Source organism: Rhamphochromis sp. 'chilingali' (genome assembly GCF_963969265.1).
Source record: "Rhamphochromis sp. 'chilingali' genome assembly, chromosome: 22".
Lineage (NCBI taxonomy): Eukaryota > Metazoa > Chordata > Actinopteri > Cichliformes > Cichlidae > Rhamphochromis > Rhamphochromis sp. 'chilingali'.
The window spans coordinates 3193330-3219350 of record NC_137950.1 but is presented as its reverse complement, the minus strand read 5'-3'; the positions used below and the strand labels follow the sequence as shown (position 1 = coordinate 3219350).

Below are 26021 nucleotides of genomic sequence, written 5' to 3'. Positions count from 1 at the left end.
ACACATTTCAATATAGAATTAAAATGAAAAAACAAGTTAAAACAAAAAAAGTTCTGAAAACATTCACATTTTAGAAACATGGTTTATTAATAGAGATGTGGGATCAATATAAAATCATAAATCGTAAATAAACCCAGCTGGATTTCCATATCAAAAATATTAAGCAGTTGCTACAAGTCATCTTAAGCAAAGTTTTTTTTTATAAACATGTTTCAACAATAAAGGCACTTGCCCAACTCTTTTCAATCAACATTAGTGTGTATTGCAGTACACCACTTAATGAAATTAAAGAAAGAAAATCAAATTAAAGGAATGCAGAGGTGTTGACAAAGGTCAGGTCAAAGTGAGAACTTGCGTGCCCTGTGCAGGAGATGTGACATAGAAAGTCGCAGTCCCACTGTATTTCTCCTGTAGAGGAAAAAGGAGAAACACACACAGAGACACAGTATGCACAGTGGGTAAAACTACATAAAACAACAATTATACATATTTTTTGCAACCTTATCTGAGAACATTAATAAGAAGTGTGTGAGAAGCACTTTTAAAAATCACTTTCGCTGACAGTAGTAAGTAAAAACTAAAGTTCACCCCATGAAAGTTCGCGGGGTGGTCAAGTGGAAACAGCCAGATTTTGTGTTTCAGCTACACACCTGTCATCATTACTCTGGATTAAACTATTGTACCTCCTACCATTTTACTACTTACATAAAACGTTTTAATTAGTTAATATTTTAAGTAAGTAAAATGTATCTATATAGCACTTTTCATAGATAAAAATCACAAATTGCTAACAATAAAACCAATAAAACAATGAATTGAAAAAGATAAATCAACAAATTAATTTAAAGCTCTTCTCTATAGAAATATCTTCAGCTGCTTTTTAAAAGAGTCAATAGAAGCTGCACAGTGTACAGACAGTGGAAGAGAATTCCACGGCCTCGGTGCCACTGCCCGAAAAGCCCCATGTGTTTTGAACCAGTACGTGGGACCAACAGCAACCTCCGACTCCAAGACCTACGTACTTGGGAAGAAGCATGAGGTTTCAACAGGTCAGAGATATACTGGGGGGCTTCATCATGTAGAGCCCTAAAATCTAAAACAAAAATTTTAAAATGAAACCTAAAATTTAACAGCAACCAATGAAGAGAAGTCAAAACTGCAATAATGTGCGATATCTTGCTAGTGCCAGTTAAAAGTCCTGCCTGAGCATTCTGAACAGTTGAAGGCGATCCAAAACTGATTTATTGAAACAAGTCAAAAGTCCGTTATAGTAATCCAAACGAGAAGAGATAAAAGCATGAATAATCATGTCAAGTTCCGCCTTTGACACCAGTAGTCTGAGTTTGGAAATGTTTCTTAGATCATAAAACAGTTCTGAACCAGTTGTTTGTAGTGATTCTCAAGTGACATTTAACTGTCAAATATAATGCCAAAATTTCTGAGACATGATTGAACAAAAACTGATATGCTGCTTAATTTCTGAAATCATATTGTCAGGAGCAATAATCAAAGTTCCTGTTTTATCTGTATTTACAGTGGCTTGCAAAAGTATTCGGCCCCCTTGAACTTTTCCACATTTTGTCACATTACAGCCACAAACATGAATCACTTTTATTGGAATTCCACGTGAAAGACCAACACAAAGTGGTGCACACGTGAGAAGTGGAACAAAAATCATTCATGATTCCAAACATTTTTTTACAAATAAATAACTGCAAAGTGGGGTGTGCGTAATTATTCAGCCCCCTGAGTCAATACTTTGTCGAACCAGCTTTTGCTGCAGTTCCAGCTGCCAGTCTTTTAGGGTCTGTCTCTACCAGCTTTGCACATCTACAGACTGAAATCTTTGCCCATTCTTCTTTGCAAAACAGCTCCAGCTCAGTCAGATTAGATGGACAGCGTTTGTGAACAGCAGTTTTCAGTTCTTGCCACAGATTCTGGATTGGATTTAGATCTGGACTTTGACTGGGCCATTCTAACACATGGATATGTTTTGTTTTAAACCGTTCCATTGTTGCCCTGGCTTTATGTTCAGGGTCGTTGTCCTGCTGGAAGGTGAACCTCCGCCCCAGTCTCAAGTCTTTTGCAGACTTTTGCAATCTTTCTTCCAAGACTGCCCTGTATTTGGCTCCATCCATCTTCCCATCAACTCTGACCAGCTTCCCTGTCCTGCTGAAGAGAAGCCCCCCCAGAGCATGATGCTGCCACCACCATATCTGACAGTGGGGATGGTGTGTTCAGAGTGATGTGCAGTGTTAGTTTTTCACGTAGCGTTTTGCATTTTGGTCTCATCTGACCAGAGCAGCTTCTTCCACATGTTTGCTGTGTCCCCCACATGGCTTGTGGCAAACTGCAAACGGGACTTCTTATGGTTTTCTGTTAACAATGGCTTTCTTCTTGCCACTCTTCCATAAAGGCCAACTTTGTGCAGTGCACGACTAATAGTTGTCCTGTGGACAGATTCCCCCACCTGAGCTGTAGATCTCTGCAGCTCGTCCAGAGTCACCATGGGCCTCTTGGCTGCATTTCTGATCAGCGCCCTCCTTGTTCGGCCTGTGAGTTTAGGTGGACAGCCTTGTCTTGGTAGGTTTACAGTTGTGCCATACTCCTTCCATTTCTGAATGATGGCTTAAACAGTGCTCCGTGGGATGTTCAAGGCTTGGGAAACCTTTTTGTAGCCTAAGCCTGCTTTAAATTTCTCAATAACTTTATCCCTGACCTGTCTGGTGTGTTCTTTGGACTTCATGGTGTTGTTGCTCCCAGTATTCTCTTAGTACGTACCCGGGTATTTTTGAAAACGCAGATTTGTCTATGCGTTTGCACCTTTCGTCCACACCTAAACGGCGTTTTCGGTGACTGAAAACGGAGATTTTTAAAAACTCGGGCCAGGGTGGATATTTTTGAAAACTCAGTTTTTGCATTTACATGTGGACGAGAAGAACGGAGAAAACGCAGAAAACGCAGCGTCAAAGGTGTGCGCCTTTTTTGATGTCACACTGTGCGCCACGTTATTGTTTCGGTGAAATGAATTTCTACAATACTGTTACTGTTAATTGTTCTCTCTGCAGTGTTTAAATGCTTACACATACAGACAGTTACTGTCCCTCCACACATACGACTCGGTTCTGCTTCTGTGCCCCATCCTTGTTTACTATTTCCCACCGAGGCTTCTAGACTTCTGATTGGCCAACATTTCTACACGGTAAGGAATATATCGCCACCTGCTGCTTTGGCATGTTCCTAGCAGCGTTTTCCTTCATTTCTGCGTTTACATGTGGACGGGATTATTTTTTAAAACGGAAAATTTCCGTTTTCAAAAATACCCGTGTACGTGTGGACGTAGCCTTAGACAACCTCTGAGGTCGTCACACAGCAGCTGTATTTGTACTGACATTAGATTACACACAGGTGCACTCTATTTAGTCATTAGCACTCATCAGGCAATGTCTATGGGCGACTGACTGCACTCAGACCAAAGGGGGCTGAATAATTACACACACCCCACTTTGCAGTTATTTATTTGTAAAAAATGTTTGGAATCATGTATGATTTTCGTTCCACCTCTCACATGTGCACCACTTTGTGTTGGTCTTTCACGTGGAATTCCAATAAAACTGATTCATGTTTGTGGCTGTAATGTGACAAAATGTGGGAAAGTTCAAGGGGGCCGAATACTTTTGCAAGCCACTGTAACAGAAGGTAGTTGTTTAGCCATTGTTTGATTTCTGACAGACAATTATTTAAACAAGACAATTTATAAAACTCAGAAGCTTTGAAAGAACAGTATAACTGAATGTCACCAGCGTAGAGATGAACAGAAATAACCTTTGACAATTTGGCCTTGAGGGAGTATATTAAGCAAATAGAGAATCAGACCCAAAACAGATTGCTGAGGTCCCCATAAGGCAGAGCTGATATTTCAGACAAAACTTGATTCATACAGACACTAAAAGATCTCTCAGATAGATACGACATGAACCATTTTAAAACAACACCAGTAATCCCAAGTCCTTAAGCCTATTTATCATGATACTGTGATCAACAGTATCAAAAGCAGAGGTGAGATCCAATATAAACAGAACTGTGTACTCTCCAGAGTCTGCTGCCATCAAAACATCACTATACATTTTAAGTAAAGTGGTTTCAGTGGAGTGCGATTTGTTGAAATCAGACTGGAAAATGTCCAGAACATTATTTTTCTACAAAAAGTAGTTAAGTTATTCGGCTATTGTTTTGTCTAAGACGGGTCGGCAACCTGCGGCTCTAGTCCTCATACTGCGGCTCCATGTGGTTTGGGAAAATAAATTAGAAGTATTTAGCTGAAGTGTATTTCATTTATGTTAGTTCTTTTTTAACTTTTAGTTTTAAATTGGAAGATTATTGTGATATTGAAATATAAAAATAAAATTAAATTCTACTATTATTTTTTCATCGCTCAAAATAAGTGTCACACTCGTGGAAGCCGGTATACCCGCCGAAAACAAACACCGCTCACGCCTCACAGATGACAGCTGTTAAGCTGCCTACGTCCGATTTGCAGACGCTGTGCACAAAGGTTCGGGAGCAGAAGTCCCATTGTAAACATATCACGGCAGACCCGACAATGTTTCCATGAACATGCTTTTCAGCATCTCTTTATTGACCACTTTTCACACACGGTTGCTGTACGCATACAGCCGGCTGTAGCTTTTCAGCTCGCAGCCCGACACACACCACCAACAACACAACAGCATAGATGGCACAGACGTTAAGGCAGCGAGGCGTGATTGCAGGTGCCGCTCAGGTGTGTCCGCCTCCCCTGCAGCAGCACTGCAGGCCACGCCCCGCCACACACATTAACCAGGTAAAATACATATTTAGGCAGAATTTTGCAAATATCTATTTTTCATTTTTTAGCAGCATAGTGCTTATTTCCCCAATTATTTTTTAAAAGTCAGGTCAAGGCTCCAAAAGCCCAAAGGCGATATAAGGGTAGCGGCTCACAACAGATTTTGTTTGCTACATGGATCATTCTAGTTCAGCTGGGTGTCTTTCCTTTTGTTATATTAGGCATAGAGGTAAAGCATAAAGGTAAAAAAAAACCCAGTATATACAGTGTTATCTTCATTTTAGATGTCACAAAGTATTTGCGGCTCCCAGTGTTTTCTTTTGCGTGGAAACCGGGTCCAAATGGCTCTTTGGGTCTTAAAGGTTGCTGACCCCTGGCCTACTTGTTGTTCCTAGAGTATTTAAAAGTAGAATGGGAGGCAGAGCCTTCAGTTTTCAGGCCCCTCTTCTGTGGAACCAGCTTCCAGTTTGGATTCAGGAGACAGACACTATCTCTACTTTCAAGATTAGGCTTCAAACTTTCCTTTTTGCTAAAGCATATAGTTAGGGCTGGACCAGGTGACCCTGAATCCTCCCTTAGTTATGCTGCAATAGATGTAGGCTGCCGGGGGATTCCCATGATGCATTGAGTTTTTCCTTTCCAGTCACCTTTCTCACTCACTATGTGTTAACAGACCTCTCTGCATTGAATCATATCTGTTATTAACCTCTGTCTCTCTTCCACAGCATGTCTTTATCCTGTCTTCCTTCTCTCACCCCAACCGGTTGCAGCAGATGGCCGCCCCTCCCTGAGCCTGGTTCTGCCAGAGGTTTCTTCCTGTTAAAAGGGAGTTTTTCCTTCCCACTGTCGCCAAAGTGCTTGCTCATAGGGGGTCATATGATTGTTGGGTTTTTCTCTGTATCTATGAAGCGCCTTGAGGCGACTTTTGTTGTGATTTGGCGCTATATAAATAAAATTGAATTGAATTGAAGACCCTTATGAAAAGGACAGCGAGGGAACAGTTTACCCTGCCCGGGATAGTGTTACCGGGGCCCCGCCCTGGAGCCAGGCCCGGGGAGGGTGCCCGAGGGCGAGCGTCTGGTGGCCGGACCTTAGTCCATGGGGCCCGGCCGGGCACAGCCCAAAGAGGAGACATGGGCCCATCCTCCCGCAGGCCCACCACCCGCAGGAGGCGCCATAGGGGTCGGGTGCATTGTGTGCCGGGTGGCGGCCAGGAGTGGAGGCCCTGGCGGACTGACCCCCGGCTGCCAAGACTGGCAATAGGGACATGGAATGTCACCTCTCTGGTGGGGAAGGAGCCTGAGTTAGTGCGTGAGGTTGAGAGGTACCGGCTAGATATAGTCGGGCTCACCTCTACGCATGGCTTGGGCTCTGGAACCAGTCTCCTGGAGAGGGGCTGGACTCTGTCTCAGTCTGGAGTTGCCCCTGGTGAGAGGCGGCGGGCTGGGGTGGGTATTCTAATATCCCCTCGGCTTGCTGCCGGTACGTTGGGGTTTTTCCCGGTGGACGAGAGGGTTTGTTCCCTGCGCCTTAGGGTCGGGGAACGGGTCCTGACTGTCATCTGCGCTTATGCGCCGAGTGGCAGTTCAGAGTACCCAGCCTTCTTAGAGTCCCTGGGGGGGGGGGGGGGTGCTGGAGGGTGCTCCACCTGGAGACTCTGTTGTCCTACTGGGAGACTTCAATGCTCACGTGGGTAACGACAGCGAGACCTGGAGGGGCGTGATTGGGAGGAACGGCCTCCCTGATCTGAACCCGAGCGGTGCTTTGTTATTGGACTTCTGTGCTAATCACAGTTTGGCCATAACGAACACCCTGTTCGAACATAAGAGTGTCCATAAGTGCACGTGGCACCAGGACGCTCTAGGCCGTAGGTCGATGATCGATTTTGTAATCGTATCAGCAGACCTGCGACCATATGTTCTGGACACTCGGGTAAAGAGAGGGGCTGAGCTGTCAACTGATCACCACCTGGTGGTGAGTTGGATCAGGTGGCGGGGGAGGACGCTGGACAGACCTGGTGCACCTAAACGCGTAGTGAGGGTGTGCTGGGAACGTCTAGCAGAGGCCCCAGTCCGCGAGATCTTCAACGCACACCTCCGGCAGAGCTTCAACAGCATTCCGAGGGAGACTGGGGACATTGAGTCCGAATGGACCATGTTCAGCGTCTCCATTGCCGAAGCTGCTGCATTGAGCTGCGGCCGCAAGGTGGTTGGTGCCTGCCGTGGTGGTAATCCCCAAACCAAATGGTGGACACCAGAGGTGAAGGGAGCCACCAGGCTGAAGAAGGAGTCCTATCGGGCTTGGTTAGCCTGTGGGACTCCGGAGGCAGCCGACAGGTATCGACAGGCCAAGCGGAATGCGGCTCGGGCAGTGGCTGAAGCAAAAACTCGGGTGTGGGAGGAGTTCGGAGAGGCCATGGAAAAAGACTTTCGGACTGCCTCGAAGAGATTCTGGCAAACCGTCAGACGTCTCAGGAGGGGAAAGCGGTGCTCTACCTGCACTGTGTATAGTGCTGGCGGAGCGCTGCTGACGTCGACTGAGAAAATTGTCAGGCGGTGGAAGGAATACTTCGAGGACCTCCTTAATCCCACTGACACGTCTTCCGAGGAGGAAGCAGAGTCTGGGGATGAGGGGAATGACCCGCCAATTTCCGGGGGCGAGGTCACTGAGGCAGTTAAACAACTCCTTGGTGGCAGAGCCCCTGGTGTTGATGAGGTCCGCCCCGAGTTCCTGAAGGCTCTGGACGTTGTAGGGCTGTCCTGGTTGACACGCCTCTGCAATGTTGCGTGGAGATCAGGGGCAGTACCTGTGGACTGGCAGACCGGGGTGGTGGTCCCCATCTTTAAGAAGGGGGACCGGAGGGTGTGTTCCAACTACAGGGGGATCACACTCCTCAGCCTCCCTGGGAAAGTCTATGCCAGGGTGCTGGAAAGGAGAGTTCGTCCGTTAGTCGAACCTCGGATACAGGAGGAACAATGCGGTTTTCGTCCTGGTCGCGGAACACTGGACCAGCTCTTTATCCTCTCCAGGATACTTGAGGGTGCATGGGAGTTTGCCCAACCAGTCTACATGTGTTTTGTGGACTTGGAGAAGGCATTCGACCGTGTCCCTCGGGGTGTCCTGTGGGAGGTGTTGCGGGAATATGGGGTGTCTGGCCCATTGCTACGGGCCATTCGATCCCTATACAACCGTTGCAAGAGCTTGGTTCGCATTGCCGGCAATAAGTCGGACTCGTTCCCGGTGGGTGATGGGCTCCGCCAGGGCTGCCCTTTGTCTCCGGTTCTGTTCATAATTTTTATGGACAGAATTTCTAGGCGCAGCCAAGTGGCGGAGGGCTTTCGCTTTGGTGGCCTCAGAATCTCATCTCTGATTTTTGCAGATGATGTGGTTCTGTTGGCTTCATCGGGTGAGGGCCTCCAGCTCGCACTGGAACGGTTCGCAGCCGAGTGTGAAGCAGCGGGAATGAGGATCAGCACCTCCAAATCTGAGGCCATGGTTCTCAGCCGGAAAAGGGTGGAGTGCCCACTCCGGGTCGGGGATGAGTTCCTGCCCCAAGTGGAGGAGTTCAAGTATCTGGGGGTCTTGTTCGCGAGTGATGGGAGAAGGGAGCCGGAGATCGACAGACGGATTGGGGCTGCAGCTGCAGTAATGCGGACGCTGCACCGGTCCGTCGTGGTGAAGAGGGAGCTGAGTGTAAAAGCGAAGCTCTCAATTTACCGGTCGATCTACGTCCCTACCCTCACCTATGGCCACGAGCTGTGGGTAGTGACCGAAAGAACGAGATCGCGGATGCAAGCGGCAGAAATGAGCTTCCTCCGAAGGGTGGCTGGCCTCTCCCTTAGAGATAGGGTGAGAAGTTCGGCCATCCGGGAGGGGCTCAGAGTAGAGCAGCTGCTGCTCCACATCGAAAGGAGCCAGCTGAGGTGGTTCGGGCATCTGACAAGGATGCCCCCTGGGCGCCTCCTGGGTGAGGTGTTCCAGGCATGTCCCACCGGGAGGAGGCCCCGGGGCAGACCCAGGACACGCTGGAGAGATTATATCTCTCGGCTGGCCTGGGAACGCCTTGGTATTCCCCCGGATAAGCTGGAGGAGGTGGCTGGGGAGAGGGAGGTCTGGGCCTCTTTGCTTAGGCTGCTGCCCCCGCGACCCGGCCCCGGATAAAGCGGATGAAGATGGATGGATGGATGGATGGATGAATTGAATTAAGATCTTTGATACAAATGTTAATTTTGATATTGGCCTGTAAATGTTTGGAAGAGATAAAATCTAAAACATATATAATATATGCAGCTAGATAGCATAGTGGTAGGACTACATGCCTTTGTAGGCCTACACGCCTTTGGAACAGGAGTCGCAAGTTTGATTCCCACCTGGGGGGTCTTTATCCAGTAAGGGTTCCTAGGCTAGACCCCCACATATTAAAATGGTAAATGGTAAATGGCCTGCATTTGTATAGCGCTTTTCTAGTCCGTAAGGATCCCAAAGCGCTTCACACTACATTCAGTCATTCACCCATTCACACACACATTCACACACTGGCGATGGCAAGCTACATTGTAGCCACAGCTGCCCTGGGGCGCACTGACAGAGGCGAGGCTGCCGGACACTGGCGCCACCGGGCCCTCTGACCACCACCAGTAGGCAAACACGGGGTTAGTATCTTGCCCAAGGATATTTGCCATGCAGCCAGGATGCAGCCTGGGATCGAACCACCGACCTTCTGATTAGTGGATGACCTGCTCTGCCACCTGAGCTACAGCCACCCCTATTAAACCAAACCATCCAGATTGACAGCAAAACAACTAGAAGCTCAGTGTTCCAACTGTTTGGAAAAAGGAACTGCTCTCACGGTGTTGTACCTCGTCAATCACGAGGTACAACACAAATGCTATGGCAAGGGGGAGCCAGAACGACAGGTAAGGGGAAAAATTATATCGCCCACCCAAGATTGGGTACCAATGGAAGAAGGATCATTGACTGCGAGAGGTACTGACCACAGCCGGTTACCAAGATACTACGAGAGAGGATCTACCAGCTGATGTGAATGTAGCACTACAGACAATACCTACCGTGACCATTACCAGCTGATCTACACTAAAGCAGCAGTGATTAGTGAGATGCTTGGCTACAAGATGAACAACAGCAAAGAGCAGTACCCTCCATGGAGAAGGCCAAGATCAAGGTAGCACGAAGGGAGGTTAGCCAACTATCGGAGCTGCAGAAAGGTGCAAGAAGTACAATAGAAGGTAGACTCACAGCCTTGGCCAGCCACTTGAAGAGGTACACCAGAGAGTTCGAAGGCAGGAGAATAAACTATACAGAACCGTCCAAGGTGTACTCTCAGTGGCAGGGGAACAATATAAGAACAGCACCACAAAGGCTGGAGACAGAGCAATACTGGAAGAATAGATGGGAGAACCCAACCCATAACAGCAATGCTCAGTGGCTAGTGGATCTAAGAGCACACCACAGCAACTCCCTGAACAGGGTCCAGTAACCATCACAGTGGCAGACACCCAAAAAAGTGTCTCCAGTATAAAGAGCTGGACAGCACCAGGCCTCGACATGGTTCACGCCTATTGGCTAAAGAAGCTCACTGCACAGTCCATGAATGTCTGTCAACACAAATGAACCAGCTGCTAGTCGATGAGAGATGGCTAACCGAATGCTGGACAGTCCTGATCTCCAAAGAAATAACATTTCTAATGAAACATCCATAGGACAGACACATCAATCTCAAAACCTTTTTTGGCAAAAAATTAAAGAGTACTCTTATGAAATGTTCAATTATTATTTAAACATGTGTTCCATGGCTGCCAGTGGCTGCATTTAGGCTGTGGAGATAAACCATGAATACTTGTAAAGCAGTGTTGGGGAGTAACTGATAATCTGTACCGGCGTTCCGTATTTAAAATACATAATATAAGTAACTGTATTCCATTACAGTTACTGTTTAAAGTTTGTTTTTGTTATTTCTGGAGTTGTTGTGTTACCCCCTCCTGCCCTCGAGGAGGCATAACACAAGTGGGGGCTCGTCCGGGATCTATTTTCCGGAGCTGTAGACAACTCTGGCGTTTGGTACAATGTTACTGCCTTGTATTTAATTATGGATTTTGACTTACAAGATTTCATTTGTGCGCCGAGTTCTTAGAAGTTTGACTTACAGTGGGGCAAAAAAGTATTTAGTCAGCCACCGATTGTGCAAGTTCCCCCACTTAAAATGATGACAGAGGTCAGTAATTTGCACCAGAGGTACACTTCAACTGTGAGAGACAGAATGTGAAAAAAAAATCCATGAATTCACATGGTAGGATTTGTAAAGAATTTATTCGTAAATTAGGGTGGAAAATAAGTATTTGGTCACCTCAAACAAGGAAAATCTCTGGCTCTCACAGACCTGTAACGTCTTCTGTAAGAAGCTTTTCTGTCCCCCACTCGTTACCTGTATGAATGGCACCTGTTTGAACTCATCATCTGTATAAAAGACACCTGTCCACAGCCTCAAACAGTCAGACTCCAAACTCCGCCATGGCCAAGACCAAAGAGCTTTCAAAGGACACCAGGAAAAGTATTGTAGACCTGCACCAGACTGGGAAGAGTGAATCTACAATAGGCAAGCAGCCTGGTGTGAAAAAATCAACTGTGGGAGCAATCATCAGAAAATGGAAGACATACAAGACCACTGATAATCTCCCTCGATCTGGGGCTCCACGCAAGAGCTCATCCCGTGGGGTCAAAATGATCATGAGAACAGTGAGCAAAGATCCCAGAACCACACGGGGGGACCTGGTGAATGACCTGCAGAGAGCTGGGACCAAAGTAACAAAGGTCACCATCAGTAACACACTACAACGGCAGGGAATCAAATCCCGCAGTGCCAGACATGTTCCGCTGCTGAAGCCAGTGCATGTCCAGGCCCGTCTGAAGTTTGCCAGAGAGCACATGGATGATACAGCAGAGGATTGGGAGAATGTCATATGGTCAGATGAAACCAAAGTAGAACTTTTTGGTATAAACTCAACTCGTCGTGTTTGGAGGAAGAAGAATACTGAGTTGCATCCCAAGAACACCATACCTACTGTGAAGCATGGGGGTGGAAACATCATGCTATGGGGCTGTTTTTCTGCCAAGGGGATGGGACGACTGATCCGTGTTAAGGACAGAATGAATGGGGCCATGTATCGTGAGATTTTGAGCCAAAACCTCCTTCCATCAGTGAGAACTTTGAAGATGAAACGAGGCTGGGTCTTCCAACATGACAATGATCCAAAACACACCGCCCGGGCAACAAAGGAGTGGCTCCGTAAGAAGCATTTGAAAGTCCTGGAGTGGCCTAGCCAGTCTCCAGACCTCAACCCCATAGAAAATCTGTGGCGGGAGTTGAAAGTCCGTGTTGCTCGGCGACAGCCCCAAAACATCATTGCTCTCGAGAAGATCTGCATGGAGGAATGGGCCAAAATACCAGCTACTGTGTGTGCAAACCTGGTAAAGACCTATAGTAAACGTTTGACCTCTGTTATTGCCAACAAAGGTTATGTTACAAAGTATTGAGTTGTATTTTTGTTATTGACATTCTGTCTCTCACAGTTGAAGTGTACCTCTGGTGCAAATTACTGACCTCGGTCATCATTTTAGATGGGGGAACTTGCACAATCGGTGGCTGACTAAATACTTTTTTGCCCCACTGTATGTCATAAAGGGAGCAAGCACGTAAGGCTGAGTTCGACCTCAAACTTCAGATACGTCAGCTTGAAATTGAAGCTGAGAAGGAGGTAAAGTTAAAACAGCTAGAGGTGGAAGCTATGAGGCTCAACTTTAATGCTTTGAAAGGATTGCAACAGCACTGGAATGGCCAAAAGAAATGTGGGCTGTGCTACTGCAATGCAAGCTAGTGGGCAAAGCACTGGAGCTTGTGTCATCTCTCTCTATCAAAAATAGCATGAAATACAATGTACTGAAGAGTCCATCTTTCGTGCTTATGAACTTGTACCTGAGGCCTACCAACAAAAGTTCAGGAATCACAAGAAGTCTAATGGTCAAACATATGTAGAGTTTGCACGTGAGAAGGCAGTTCTTTTTGACAAGTGGTGCACAGCAAGTGAAGTGAAGAAAGACTTTGAAGCTCTTCGTCAGTTAATCCTATTGGAAGATTTTAAGAATCTGCTGATGAGTTCATTTTAACCCATAAAAATGTGTTTGCATCATCCCCTCGTTCAGATAAGGTTTTGATCACACGCTCACCAAAGCCTGATCTTGGTCAGCCTGAAGCCAGAGCTAAGCAACCATTACTTTCCCGTGAGGTACCTGAATGCTTCTATTGCCATAAAAAAGGTCATGTCATTGCTGATTGCCTTGCACTAAAAAAAAATAAGACTACACCGCCGCAACCCAAGGGCGTGGGTTTGATTCAAAATGTGTCGCCTCCCAGAACCCAAACATCTCAACGTGAAATAGATCCTTGTTTCAAACCTTTTATCACACAGGGTTGTGTTTCTTTAACAGGTGATACTGTTGACGACCAGCCTGTAACAATACTGAGAGACACGGGTGGTTCGCAGTCTATCGTTCGAGAGGGTATTTTGCCTTTGTCTGTTGAGTCATCCTGTCAGTCAAGTGTTGTGGTGTTGTAGGTGTTGTAGGACCTTTACAAAAATCAAAGTCAGGGAACCAATACATCCTATCAATGATGTGTGCTTCTACTAGGTTTCCCGAATCAGTGCCCCTTTTGAAGGATCACCGCTCCTGTCATCAGTAAAGCTCTGGTAGGGTTCTTCTCAGTGTTTGGTCTTCCAAAGGTAGTCCAGACTGATCAGGGAACCAACTTTAAGTCTAGAACCTTTGCTCAGGCATTAAAAGCATTAGGAGTAGAGCACATTACATCAAGCTCCTACCATCCTGAAAGTCAGGGAGCACTTCACCAGATATTAAAGTCCATGCTCTGCAAATACTGTCTGGAGACAGGAAAGAACTGGGATGAGGGTATACCATTCTTATTGTTCGCTTCTCGTGAAGCAGTGCAAGAGTCCCTAGGCTTTAGTCCTGCAGAGCTTGAATTTGGACATGAAGTTAGAGGACCATTGCACATCCTTAAAGAACAGCTAGTTGTTCCAACTAAAACACTAAAGAGCATCCCTGAGTACGTGGCTAAAATTAGAAAGCGCCTTAAATCAGCTTGCGCTATTGCCAGGGACACCTTAACTGCTAGGCAGCTAAGGATGAAAAAACACTATGATCGGAGAGCAGTTGCTTGTCAGTTTAAACCTGGTGATCAGGTTCTAGTTCTGCTCCCCATTCTGGGCTCTTCTCTGAAAACAAGGTTTTCTGGATCGTACGTTGTGGAAAGGAAACTCAGTGAGACCAATTATGTTGTTCAAACTCCTGATCGTCGTCGCAAGACTAGAGTATGCCACATTAACATGATGAAACATTATCTTTCTAGAGAGAATAGAGAGAATGAAGATGATCCCCTCACTCCGCACAAGGTTAAGTCTAGCTCCCCTATAGCATGCGTAGCTTCAGATATAGCCAATGAAAGCAGTGAGGAAGATGCGGTCCTGCGCAAAGATGTGTCACAGGGGACGAGACTAAGTAATAGTGAGATTCTGTCTGACTTGTCCCACTATTTGTCTCACCTGTCACTTAATCAGGTTGAAGACATTCAGAACCTGATTGTGTCCTTCCGGTGTATGTTTGGGGATGTTCCTACCCAGACGAGTTTGATATCCCATGACATTTTTCTTACCAGTCCTGCACCCATTAAACAGCGTGCATACAGAGTCAATCCCATCAAAAGAGAAGTTGTGAAGTAGAGTATCTTGTTAGAAATGGACTTGCAATACCCAGTTGTAGCCCCTGGAGTTCCCCATGTTTGTTGGACATTAAAGCTGATGGGAGTCCACGGTTCTGTACGGACTTCCGCCAAGTGAATGCTGTGACAGTTCCTGACATGTATTCCTCGTCTCTCGTCGATAATTGCATTGATGACATTGGACCTGCCACATTTATGACTAAACTGGATATGTTGAAAGGTTATTGGCAGATTCCTTTAACCAAAAAGGTTTTAGCCAACCATTCAAGTTGGAGGTTGATGCTAGCGTGGTTGGGGTAGGTAGGTAGGTAGGACTTGATCACCCTGTGTGCTACTTCTCAAAGAAGTTCACTCATCCTCAGAGAAGGTCTTCTACAATCGAACAAGAAACTCTTGCCGTTCTGTTGGCTCTGCAACATTTTGAGGTTTATCTTGGATTAAGTGTGGAACCCATAAAAGTCTTTACAGACCTTTTTTGTTTTTCTAGGGTAAGAGCTCAGCTAAGTTTTGGTTTTGTCTTTTTGGGAACAACCTAACTGTCCCTTTCTCCCCCACATTTGTTGTATGAATTTGGGTTATTGTTTATGTGAGAAAGCTGCCATTAAACTTGCTTTTGTTATTACACTTGTACCGAGTTTCTGGAGTTGTTGTGTTACCCCCTCCTGCCCTCGAGGAGGCGTAACAAGGTGATTATTATAATACAATTACTTTGTTGAAATTAATGGATTACAAGGTGGTCTTTTCCTGTTTCATATGTTATGCTGTCTGATTTTGGTAGTTCCACACATTGCCGGAAACCCAAACAAAACACGAAATTAGAGTCCTATTAATGCTGGTGGCATCAGTTACACAATGGATCCGAAGCCAGCACAACAGAGCCAGCAGTGCATGAACAGGAATGCATTTCTTACTTGGAAATTCTGACACCACTTCATATTTAAAGAGGAAACGGATGGGTGAAATCTGACAATTCAATGCAAACTGTTTGGCAGCAACCAAGTTGCACTCAAAAGACTCCACCCCCAACCTAAAAAAACATCTGGAAGGAAGTTCTTTTTAAAAAACGAACGTTAGCCTACTGCAACTACCTTGTGTTAATTGTGGTAGCTATCTGGGTTATGTGCCACTTCAGTATCTTTGATGTACTATCGCTGTGTGACTGTTACAATTGATGAATAGCATTAACAACCTGCTAGCTGCAAATAATCGTGCAGTTCTGAAAGCAGTCGATGAACTAACCTGAGATAATGCCAGCTAACAATGTTAACTCGGTGGCGAGTAGCCTTCAGTAATAATATTAAATCACACAGCAATAGTACATTCATGTAGTTGTAAAAAGCATGACAATATATTAAAAGCATTCAGAATACGTTACTCTCATTGAGTAACTTAACGGAATACGTTACAAACTAGATTTGGGGGCATGTATTCTGTAATCTGTAGTGGAATACATTTTAAAAGTAACCTTCCCAACACTGTTGTAAAGTGAGTCACAATATATGTCACACATTTAGCCGAGTGACTAACAGTGAATATTATCATTCCTTGGTGTGTGCTCTAGTACTACTCACACTGCACTACTTTTAAAAACAGTTGCCATTTTTAAACAGAGCCCAAACTAAAATTTGAAGTTGTATCCTCAATATCAGAATTTCCACAAAAAAGTACATTTTATTTACCATTTTATTAATAAAGCACATTTTGCATTATTTTTAGTAAACTCTATGATAGCAAAAGAACCACAGATAATGACCTCCTAGTCATAATGTGTCAGTAAATCTAACTCCATGTCATAGAGAATTCATTGCTTCAAATTTAACTCCAGGACTAGTAAAGGCTATCTCATCTTATCCTATAGTTTATTATCTTGGTATGTTCTGGTTTTCCTAGTCACTTTCATCCAGTGCTCATGACTTCACAAGACGAAGTGAAGTGCAGTTAAGAATATCTGCAGGGTCAGGAGAGACTAGATCAACCTTGAACCCCTCAGCAAGTGATATCTTCAACAGCTCCTCCAAAAAGCCTTGCATGTCTGTGATTTCACAGTGACTGTAGTGCATGTTCATCATGTCATCCGACCACGTGACCTCAGGGCTAGACAAAGTTAGGCCCCTGTATTGCTGCTTGTCATACTGTTCCTGTGGGAGTTCATCAGGCTTTGGCACCCATTCCAGTTTCAGTCTGTTCTGCCTCGGACGACATAGGTGAGGGCTGTTGAGACCCTGGGGTGTCCTGTAGGAGAAGCGCTCACAAAGCAAACCTAGAAATGCCCTCCAGGTACAAAAGAGGTCGACTGTGAACGCTCGTACAGAGCATGTGCGGAGTTCATAGTTTTCAGGCCCATGGCGCAAGTTAAAATGGAGAACACGGACCTGAAATAAGAGGGAAGAACATACTGACTACATATCCCCCAGAGTATACACAAACAAAGAACCGGTTGTTCCATGGCTACACATGCAAACAGGTGCACAAACACAACCTCTGTGTATGTCTTGTATATACACAAAACACTAGCTGTGATGGTTTATTGGGAAAAGTTATTTGATTAAAAAAACCTTTGAACACCTGAATGAGGAACAGGTAGAGTCTAACTAGAAGCAGAACAGAACCAAACACAGCCTATCCCTCAACATGACTGTACTCTCTGCTCATATTTCATTCATATTAAATAATTAGTTAATTTTTTGTTAAGCCATAATTTACCAAATTGCTATGCAATTTGAATGTGGTATGATATTATGCACCTGTTCTTGACTAACTTATGAAATCGATTAAAACATAACAGTTGTCCAAAACCATAAATAACACCTGTCATCATACTTACACTATTTATTAATTCATATTATTTATAGGGTATTTCCTGTAGGTGATGACCTGCTGCACAGTTCTGAGGAGATTGTTTTTAATTTTAAACGTTTACAGATTTCACTTTGACTACAACTGTCACATTGAAACTTCTGTCAATATCATCACTGATTAATGGCATAAACATTTTGAAAATACTAATCATACCCACTATCCTATAACTGGATGATTGAAACTTCGGTGTTGGCTAGTTTTGTTTATTAGGTTAACTTCTTCACTAAAACACTATTTGATACCAGAGCTTTACAAGAAATGGGTCACCTCCATCATATCTGTATGAGCTAAATTAACAATCAAAATGCAATTAAGATGTTAGGCAACATCATTTTCTCATAAATTGTAAAAAAAAAAAAAAAGTATAGTCGTAGCGTAAAAAAAAAATGTACAGTTGCAATAACTATTGCTACCACAATAGTTATTGCAACTAATTTAATGCACTTCACCAATACTATGACTGTCCATCATTATATGCAGTAAATATGTGAGGGTATTCGGGGGTTTGGGAAATGCACCTTCTTTCTTTCTTTACTGTGCAAAAGTCTTCGGTCAATCCTCATTTCTTTATATTTTGCTTCCAATGACTCATTTCTTAAAGAAGTCTTCAGAAACAGATCTTTCTGAAGGTCTTTCAAAGTTTTTTTTTTTTAATAGGAATATATTTTGTGTTTAAGCCACTTAGAAAAATGGAGCAGCCTGTTGAAAACAAAACAAAACAAACGCACACAACATGAAACTATCTGACCAGTTTCTTTTGTTGAATATCAGATAAATGGTGATAATAACAGAGTTCGAAAGGCATAAAATTGTTTTTTTTGTTTTTGTTTTTTTACCCATAAGGCAATTCCACACAGCTCTTCACTAGAAACTTGGCATAGCTTGGCAAGGTGTGGTTCTTAAAGGACAAGAGAGGAAGGCGCAGATTACACAAGAACTGTATTCAAAAAAATCAATGGCAACAAGTCAAGCCAAATCTGACATTCTTGGTTCAAACTGTTACAACGTTTGAGGGAAGGCAAGAGTGAACAGTGAATAAAACAGGAGGTTCTAACACAGTTTGAGGCTGCATTTCAGCCAGTGGTGCTGTAATATATTTTCCGAGCAAAATATAAAGAAATTGTTGCCCAAGACTTGCACAGTACTGTATATAGAGTGCAATCAACCAGAAACTGCCTTTTGTGTCATTTAGCATTTATGGAAAAAATTACAAATTTGGAGGCTATAGGAAATAAATGGTCATTTTAACAAATAATTTGGGACAGTGCCTGCTTTACCATTTCCTAAAAAGCAGAAATACTTCTGACTGAGTCAGGATTCACTAAAGAGGTGCAGTAACAAGGTTTTTTTTGGCTAGCCTTACTGCATATGCACTTGTAGGACTTTTTCTTTCGGTGTGCAAACTTCAAGAAGGCATTTTACTGATGTTTGAGCCATTATTAAATGTGCAGACACTGTCCACACATGTTTGCTGAGGTCAAATTGAGAAAATAATATAATGTCTCATTTTTTATATTTATTATCTTTGTACTACTTTTGAAAAACAAAGGTTATGGACTTTAAATAATTTGCAAACCATTTTGTCCTGTTTCTATTTTTCTGCACTTAAAAACAAACTGTTTGGCTTGTAGTTAGTGGTCAAGAGTAAACATGATCGACTAACCTAATAAAACAAACCTATTATGAGCAGATGAACAGTCTAGCTAACCTCATCACACGTACCTTGGAGTCGACTTTTACTATCATGATGGCTCCTAGCGGCCCACCTCTAAGGCCCAGAGGCACCGATACCTCATAGTGACGAATCTCCTCCAGCAGACGGGGTATCTGGAAGAAATCTGCCTCTCTCCTGAGCAGTGCGAGTTCAGTGAAGCCATCTGGCAGATCCAAAGAGCCAGAGCGCAGGTAATTCAGAATGTAGCGAAACACTTTACCGTCACGGTCTATGAAAATGTTGCCGCAGCTGTCCCTAAGCATAGGAACTTGTCCGGTGAACATGGTGCCTAGCATCGAGTCACGGCAGCGAGTTAAAGTGTCTAAGGTTGTTGTATAGACTTCTCCACCGACGTTCAAGCACACAGGGTCCTTAAGAGAGTTCTTCATGCTGTCATCTGAAGAGTTGAGATCCAGCATCCTGTAGGTGAAGCTGTGCTTTTTATACCTGTGAAGTCAGTGTTGCTTTTGTGAGGACAAGAATTATGCCCTGTTCAGGAATGTCGAGGACTGTGGAAGATTCAAGTATTTCTTTTGTTTCCCCACAAAGCCTTTATTCCTTTGACAGTCAGCAAGCCACAGTAGTGTCCTGGATACAGCCAAGTTCGGAGAGATACAAGAAAATCTGCCAAATCTGATTCAGAAACTGAAGATAAAACTGCCGTTTCAAAATATGGAAAAAGGCTGCTGTTCTTTTTCTTCTCACTGCTGCTTCAAAGTCAAAGTGACATCTTTATAGATGCCGGCATTTCCAATGATAATCTGCGGCCGAAAACTTTTATTGATGCATCTCTTATAAGATCCTGAATTGTATCAACCAGCAGCAGGCCTACCGGGTAACCAGAGTAGCATGCCAATGACTGGACTCTTGGCTCCGTCTCAATGAAACTTGCTTTTATTCTCAGCTCTCACCCACTGTCTCTGACTCTCACACACTGGAGATGTCTGAGCAAGACACAGGGGGACTGGGGATTTGTCTGTAATGTCCTCTTAAAGTGATAGCTCACTGAAAGGTGTTTTTATCCACTGTTAACAAATGAACAATGCCCCACACATTTTTCTTCTCATACACTGTCAGGAATGCTAAGATTTACCAGAAAAGAGAATAAAAACAGAAAAATAGAGTTACCTACCGAAAAACAAACAAAGCAAAAAACTGATTTTGTTCCTATGAAAAATACAATTGCTGAAAGGAAATGCTAATAAATTATTCCCTTCTTTGGAGCGCACGATCAGGTGTCAAACAAAACAAAAAAATGGCCCCTTGAGGATGATCCCAAAAGCAAGTCAGTCTCCGTAGACTCTCACGTCAAAATGCCCAGAAAAGATTAGCATGTTTAAAGCCTGGCACAAACAAACTATTTTGGTTTCCATGGACAGTTTCCCCCTTTATAACAATTGTACAGGGTCCTGTACTGTGAGCAACATCTTTCTGTAATCTAAGTTTACTTAGCCTGATATCTGCAGTGAAGACACGTGGTCACACAAACATAGCTCTCACTTTGTTAACCCAGGGTTTCACTTGGATGTTTTCACACGAAAGAGGCGGTGTTGGTAGTATCTGCTCAGTCACAACTATAGATAAGTGTAATGGCAGCAGAGCGGATAATTTTACAACGATAAAACTACACTATGAAATATGAAGAGGTTAAATACATAATACAGATGCTACAGACAGCATATGAGAGGAAAAGCACTGCATGAATGCATAATTACTTTATGTGTTCTGGCACATAAGACTGGAAAACAGCTACTACGTGTATTAATAAAATTTAGCGTATGTGAAGAAGAGATGGCAAAAATGCTGACTGTGTCAGACCCTGCACCCTATACATTAGCAGTGTTTGTGGGGCCAACAACTACACACACACACACACACACACACACACCTATACTGTAGTGGTCATTAACGTAGCCAGTAATGGACTGTTCATACACCACTGTACACTATATGTCGATGAGCCATAAACCCTCATAGAATGGCATAATTTAATATGTTGTGCAAAAGTCTTGAGCCACCACTCATTTGTTTAAATTTAGATATCTATTTAAATATTTATTATCTCTTTATATATCTGTGAAGGCAAACATGTTGCAAAATGCAAGAGCCTGCATAATAAAAAGTGAGAATGTGTAAAAAAAATTTTAATGTAACTTGTGGGGACCAGGATTTTGGTCCCCACAAGTTAGGCTAGCTCCCCAGTGCCACCTCAGATAACAGTTGTTGTTTCAACACACATTTTCATTTCATTCATTTCATTTCATTTATTTATTCATTTTCAGGCACAACAAATACCTATATTGAACATAAAATACACAAAACATTGCTACCACTGCTGTATCCTCTACAAACTGTCTTGTGTAGATGACTTAGTGAAACAATTAATTCAACCGTCTTGTGACACAACATACATCCTCTATATTGCACAAGGCTGTAACCATCAATAACTTTGCATCTGTCCATTACCAGCTATTTCATTTTGTACAAATCCACTCTTCTAAGTTTGTGTGGTTTTTCTGTCTGACCAGATGCAGCTTTCTGCACCATCTTGTACTTATCACCACACTGTGTTTATGTGCTAAAAGAGAAATTTCCTTCCTTGTTACTAAAATAGATTCTGAAGTATGATTTCACTAACTCAGATGGTGCAGCAACTGTGGCAGTTTGTCTTGAAACAACAGCTGTAACGTCCACATTTTGACTTTTTTCTCAAAACAGATGTTCGACTTTAATCTTGAAATTTCAACTTTATTCTCAAAATTATGAATTTAGTTTTTCTTAATGTGGCCCTAACTAGATTTCTCTGTGGATTTGTATATTTAAAAAAATGCTACAGTTAATACTAAGTTTTCAAACAAAATTTAATGATGGCTTAAAACTTTTGCCCCTATAATAAAACTTCAGACCAGGTATGACCATCAGGTTGCTCCAAGTCACGTTTAGCTTAGCACACTTTTAAAACAGCTAACCTAGCTCCATCACAAGGTTAGCTTTTACTGAACTGTTATATTTGGAATTGTACTTTCTACAGATTTTATTTAATTGCATTTCATCTTAATTTCTAACATGTAAGTTTGTTTTTATTTTTGATTTGCAACAAATATTTCTTCAAAGTGATCATTAAAGCACTCCTGATCCTGACTGATTAAATCCACACAGAACTCAAATATACACACATATTGTGTAGTATATCACGGGGCATAAAAAAAGCCTTGGATTTTTAAATCTATATATGCCATTAGATAAGTTTGTACTGAAAAGCTTATCACTGACCAATAACAGTGTCTCCTAAGTGTTTGTTTTAAGGTTACGAGCTTTACTGAATATGTAGTTATTTGATTCTACTGGTCGTGGTCATCCTGATAACCACGACTACATGCTACATCTTTATACATGTGTGTGTGTTAACCTGTATGTGGTGTATGGTCCTGTCAATGGCCTCAGCGAGTAGCAAAGTCACAGTGCATCCACCGAATCCTCCTCCTGTCATCCGGCTGCCGAAGACGCCCTCCACTTCCATGGCTGCAGACACCAGCTCATCTAGCTCCCTGCAGCTCACCTCGTACAGATCTCTGCCACAGGGACATCGAGTTACAACATGCCTGACAGTGACCTATACAGTAACTCATTTGCTATCTGTACCTCAGACTGTTGTGGCTCTCAACCATATGTTTGCCAAACTCCTTGTATTCTCCTCTTTCTAGAGACTTAGCAGCTTGGACAGTTCTTTGGATCTCCTCAATTACATGGCGAGCTCTTCTGTAGGTAACATCATCCATCCTTCCCCTGGCCTCTGAACCGATAAACAATAAAGAGGGTTAGCTTTAACTGATGAGTTTAAAAAACCAAAAAAATATATACAGTCATCTAAAAGTACTGAAATGCTAATAAGTGCTTTCAAATGGCAAACAAGTGGTTGAAACTTAAAGTTATGTGTGTAAAAAAAGTAAAGACAAGTCAAAGGTCAGCAAAATAGAAATGCTTAAAAAGTTCAAAGCAGTAATAAAATAAGTGAAACATTTATGAATTACTGTAGTGGTGAAAAATTTGAGTCAGGCAGAAGGCGATACCTTAGGCATGTTGAATAAACCATGTAATTTTTTTTACTTCATATTATTAAAACTCTCAGTTACCGGCTCTCATAGTACATTATTGGCAAATAATTTATTTGGCTTTTGCAATAATTTGAATTCCTACACACTGTATATAATTAATAAAAATAACCTGGACTCAGATAAATACTTTAAGACCTTGTTTGTGGGGACTGTAAGTTGTGGTTTTTAAGGCTTTCAAAGACCTGCCAATGAACTGTAAAACAGTAAGAGAAAATGGATTACAACAGGACGGAAAAAAAACATCCACACCCTCTAGGTCCTTCATCGTAGCATCCCTCAGACTGTCCTTCCCCAGAATGGAGGCAGCCGTCTCACATTGCCTGCGTCTTATGGGATACTCACTGCAACTCAGAGAGTGCCTTACATTGGAGTTGGTGATGAGAATGACCAGGCCTGGATCTGTCAGAGGAACAGGGGTGGCCTCCAGCGATCTGTCAAACACATTTTTTTTCTTTTTAATTTTAATGAAAATATAGTAACAATGTCTATCTTGTGTAACCAAAGACCATCACTCACTAGATGCTTGTACTACCTGCAGTCAATGAGCAATGCATGGCCCTCCTTGCCAAGAACAGATACAAACTGATCCATAATGCCACAGGGTACATCAGCATGAGTGTGTTCAGCCTGCTGACAGGCTAATGCTTTGGACACCTGGTTTCCATCATCTATGAGAAAAAGAAAAGTAAAGAGTAGATCAAACGGCTCCAACACCATCGGCCTGTTAGTGAAATCAATAAGCATCGGCTGTCAGTACGAGTATGGTTAGACGTTAAGAGCGCTCAAACACTCTAACCATATCTTGGAATACATTTTGTTTTAGCATGAAAGCTGTTATTGCCAGGCCACCATCACTCTAACAAAGAGTGAACAGCAATGGCCCCATCAAAATGTGCCACGTGAGACTGAAAACAAACACACGTGTTGAAACAAGCAGGTAGCAGAGAGGTGATGAGAGGTCAGGACTGTATATCACTTATTCCTTAAGTGAATCTGAAGGCATTTACTACTTGAGAAGTCTTCTTTTGGCATAATGACTTAAATACTACTGGGTAGCTTTATCAAGAATAATACAGCATCATATATCGGCAGATTATTCTAAAATCTGAACGAAATCAAAACAATAAGTAAAATAAATGGTAGAGTATAATAACTGCAAGGACTAAATGTAGTGGAATAGAATAAGAAAGCAGTATAACGCAGAAATACTTGAATTAAGTATTCAGTCACTGCCATGTCCTCTAATATGACTCTAACCTGGCTTGAGTTGCTGCAGGAAGGTGTAAAAGGCCACCTCTAGAGAGGCAGAGCTGGACAGTCCTCCACCCAGGGGGACACTGGTGGCTATCACTGCCCTGAAACCTGGGACTGGAGAAGCTAAAACACAAGACACATAAAAAGTAGACTTTTTGGATTTGTTTTTTAAATTTTGATTGTGAGATTCTGCTTGACATCTGTTCTACTTCACTGTGACAGTATAATGTGTTTACAGTCTTGTTTACCCCTGTAATGGTGTATAACACCCTTTACATAGTTGGCCCAGCGGGGTAACCCTGGAGACAGTGCAGATCCATCACGAGACAGGCAGAAGTCCAATCGGTGAGGCTCGTCAGCGTCGAAGGCTGCGGTTACCACGGTAACATCCTGGCCGGATATTTCACTACCCACCACCACAGTCACTAAAGGAAGGGCCTGACAGCAAATGCACAAGGAAGTGCTTAGTTTTGTCTTTAGTCTTTGTGTCAAGAAGAAATTTCTTTCCAGAAGTTATTTAAAAAAGAAGAGAAAAATCACTGCTGCACTATTCTTACTATTACTAGCATAAAATCCGTTTGTTAAAATCACATCTTTGTCTGTTTTCGACATGAAAGTGATAATGCAAGACTCAGTTCAACAGATGAAGCTTTCTATTGAGTGGCAGTGTGGAACTGATACCATTGGAAGCACGAGTCCCTGGTTGTAGTCGGTGTGCTCTCCTATTAGGTTCACTCTTCCAGGCGCGCACACCGCCACTCGAGCAGGCTCCTCACCGAACATCTGTCCGTACAGTCGCCGGGCCTCCGAAACAAGCTCGGACACACTCGGAAAGCAACTAGCCATGTAGCAGATTTCTTTAAAGGGTTCAACAAAAATGATGAGCTGGCAGTGTCAACAGACAGGCGAAGTGCTCGAGCAATCATGTGACGCGTCCTTCTGCTTTTTCTTCTTCTTCTTTATCATTTATTGGCGGTTGTCAAACAGCAAAATGGTAAATTACCGCCACTAACTGGTGTAGAGTGTGCCCTGAAATATTAAAAAAAAAACCTACAAAAAATCCTTCCAAACAAATTAGTCTGTCTTAAAAAAAACTAAATATGACCTGATAACTTTCACTCTTCGAGTTCTTGCAAAGTAAATCTAACAAATCCAGTTTCACTTTCATATAACCGAGCTTTTAAATCAGTTTTCTTCTTTCCTCGTCACATTTCTGGCAGTGCACTAAAACATGCTCCATGGTGTTATCTTCTCTACTGCAGTCACATTTTCTTGTATGGTGTTTTCCTTTTAAAAATAACGTGCTATTCAAACCAGTGTGCCCAAATCTGCCTCTCTCCTGTTCCTTCCTGTGCTTCTCATTTCTCCTGTTTTCTTTTGGATTGTGTAAAACCATCACCTTTTCCTCTCTTCCTCCCATTGCTTTTGCCACCTTTCTTCCAT

The 26021-nt window shown here is 43.2% G+C and overlaps 2 protein-coding genes across 2 annotated transcripts; both read right to left on the bottom strand.

The window, feature by feature from the left end:
- Positions 1-62: 62 nt before the first annotated feature.
- On the bottom strand, positions 63-25526 carry galk1 (galactokinase 1). Its single transcript, XM_080872461.1, has 8 exons — positions 25260-25526; positions 24827-25016; positions 24582-24701; positions 23857-23992; positions 23574-23755; positions 22852-23002; positions 22619-22781; positions 63-408 (listed from the first exon to the last, which is right to left on the bottom strand). Exons 1-8 carry the CDS (start codon positions 25422-25424, stop codon positions 334-336), a joined length of 1182 nt encoding a protein of 393 aa, XP_080728587.1. The 5' UTR covers positions 25425-25526; the 3' UTR covers positions 63-333.
- On the bottom strand, positions 11402-22612 carry LOC308390448 (BTB/POZ domain-containing protein KCTD21-like). The gene is made up of 2 exons (XM_080872466.1): positions 19218-22612; positions 11402-17008 (listed from the first exon to the last, which is right to left on the bottom strand). Exons 1-2 carry the CDS (start codon positions 19626-19628, stop codon positions 16544-16546), a joined length of 876 nt encoding a protein of 291 aa, XP_080728592.1. The 5' UTR covers positions 19629-22612; the 3' UTR covers positions 11402-16543.
- Positions 25527-26021: the final 495 nt, after the last annotated feature.